Genomic DNA, 1139 nt, shown 5'->3' with positions numbered 1-1139 from the left:
ACCGAGGACCTATCCACGTCATCATTTACCCAGAATGCTTTGTGTGTAAAAAAAAAGGCTCCGTATGTGTTAAATATATTTTTACAAATTTACAAAACTAAACAGTCTACAGTATTTTTACAGTCTTTATTTCACAGTTAAAATATATGTTCATCAAATAAGTCTAATGTTACAACTAATCGTGGATCCCTTTAATAAAATTGACTAAATAGAATCATGTTTTCTCAGCTTGTGTAAAGTCAGTACTTACACAGCATGACTTTACACCATTTGTGCAGGTTTCTAAAGTCCAAGCCCCAGACTCCCAGCCCCAAACCAAATTCACTCTCAGGGCTGGAAGATCAGCAAAGTCCTCGTGCTAACCAAGCCCCGTCCTCYCCCTTTGATTGGAGCTCCGTCCTATGTGCAGCAATGAAACAGGAGAGGTTAAGAACAAACTCCTCCTGCCTCGCCATGACTGAGTCAGAGCAGCAGGAGCTGTATGAAACCATCAAGCAYGCGCTGCACTCGCTCAGAAAACACAAAGTAAGCATCACCTCCACTTCTTCCACACAGTCTCTCTCAGTGCTAAAGCTGCCTCTGTGTTTAAYGTCACACAAACCACAGTCAGCATTACTAATCCACTTTAAACATTGAAATAAATTCACCCTTACTTTCTTTCCAGGGTCCCATTCAGGAACAACACAAAGAGATCGCAGCAGTGATTCAACGCTGCTATAAGAGATACAAGCAGGTGAGTTTAGCAGGAAGAACCAGCTATATGCTAAACGTTGCCTAACTTTTACCTAAACTAAGCTAATTTACCTAAATTTCTGCAGTTAAGATTTATGCAATTAGTCAATTTAAGGGAAGTACTACATATACACTATTTTAATGTAACAGTCTCTGCTATGGGCTAAAATCAATTTAGCAAAAAAAAATGTTAATTTTAACTAAGTGAAAATGTGAGTAACTCATTGACCAGTCATCTCTTCCAATTTTTATGTTTTTAGTTTTATTTCTAATCATTATTTATGTTTATGTTTCGTTTAGTTTAGTTTGTTCATTTCTTTAAAAACAACAACATAAATTCAACAACAAACAACAAAAATACAAATCATAAATTAAATGAAAGGTAGCAGAAGAAGAAAAAATCTTAT

The 1139-nt window shown here is 36.2% G+C and overlaps 1 protein-coding gene across 1 annotated transcript in view; it reads left to right on the top strand.

Moving 5' to 3' along the window:
- Window positions 1–1139, top strand: part of LOC106513347 (calmodulin-binding transcription activator 1) — a gene marked incomplete at its 5' end in the record, with an annotated part of 34325 nt that overhangs the window by 26551 nt on the left and 6635 nt on the right. The window contains 2 exon segments of the mRNA XM_014002140.1: window positions 279–525; window positions 665–733. Coding sequence (XP_013857594.1) covers window positions 279–525; window positions 665–733 — 316 coding nt within the window.

The sequence above is a fragment of the Austrofundulus limnaeus genome, unplaced genomic scaffold (genome assembly GCF_001266775.1).
Source record: "Austrofundulus limnaeus strain Quisiro unplaced genomic scaffold, Austrofundulus_limnaeus-1.0 Scaffold11, whole genome shotgun sequence".
Taxonomy (NCBI): Eukaryota; Metazoa; Chordata; class Actinopteri; order Cyprinodontiformes; family Rivulidae; genus Austrofundulus; species Austrofundulus limnaeus.
This window is presented reverse-complemented; position numbering and strand designations above follow the sequence as displayed.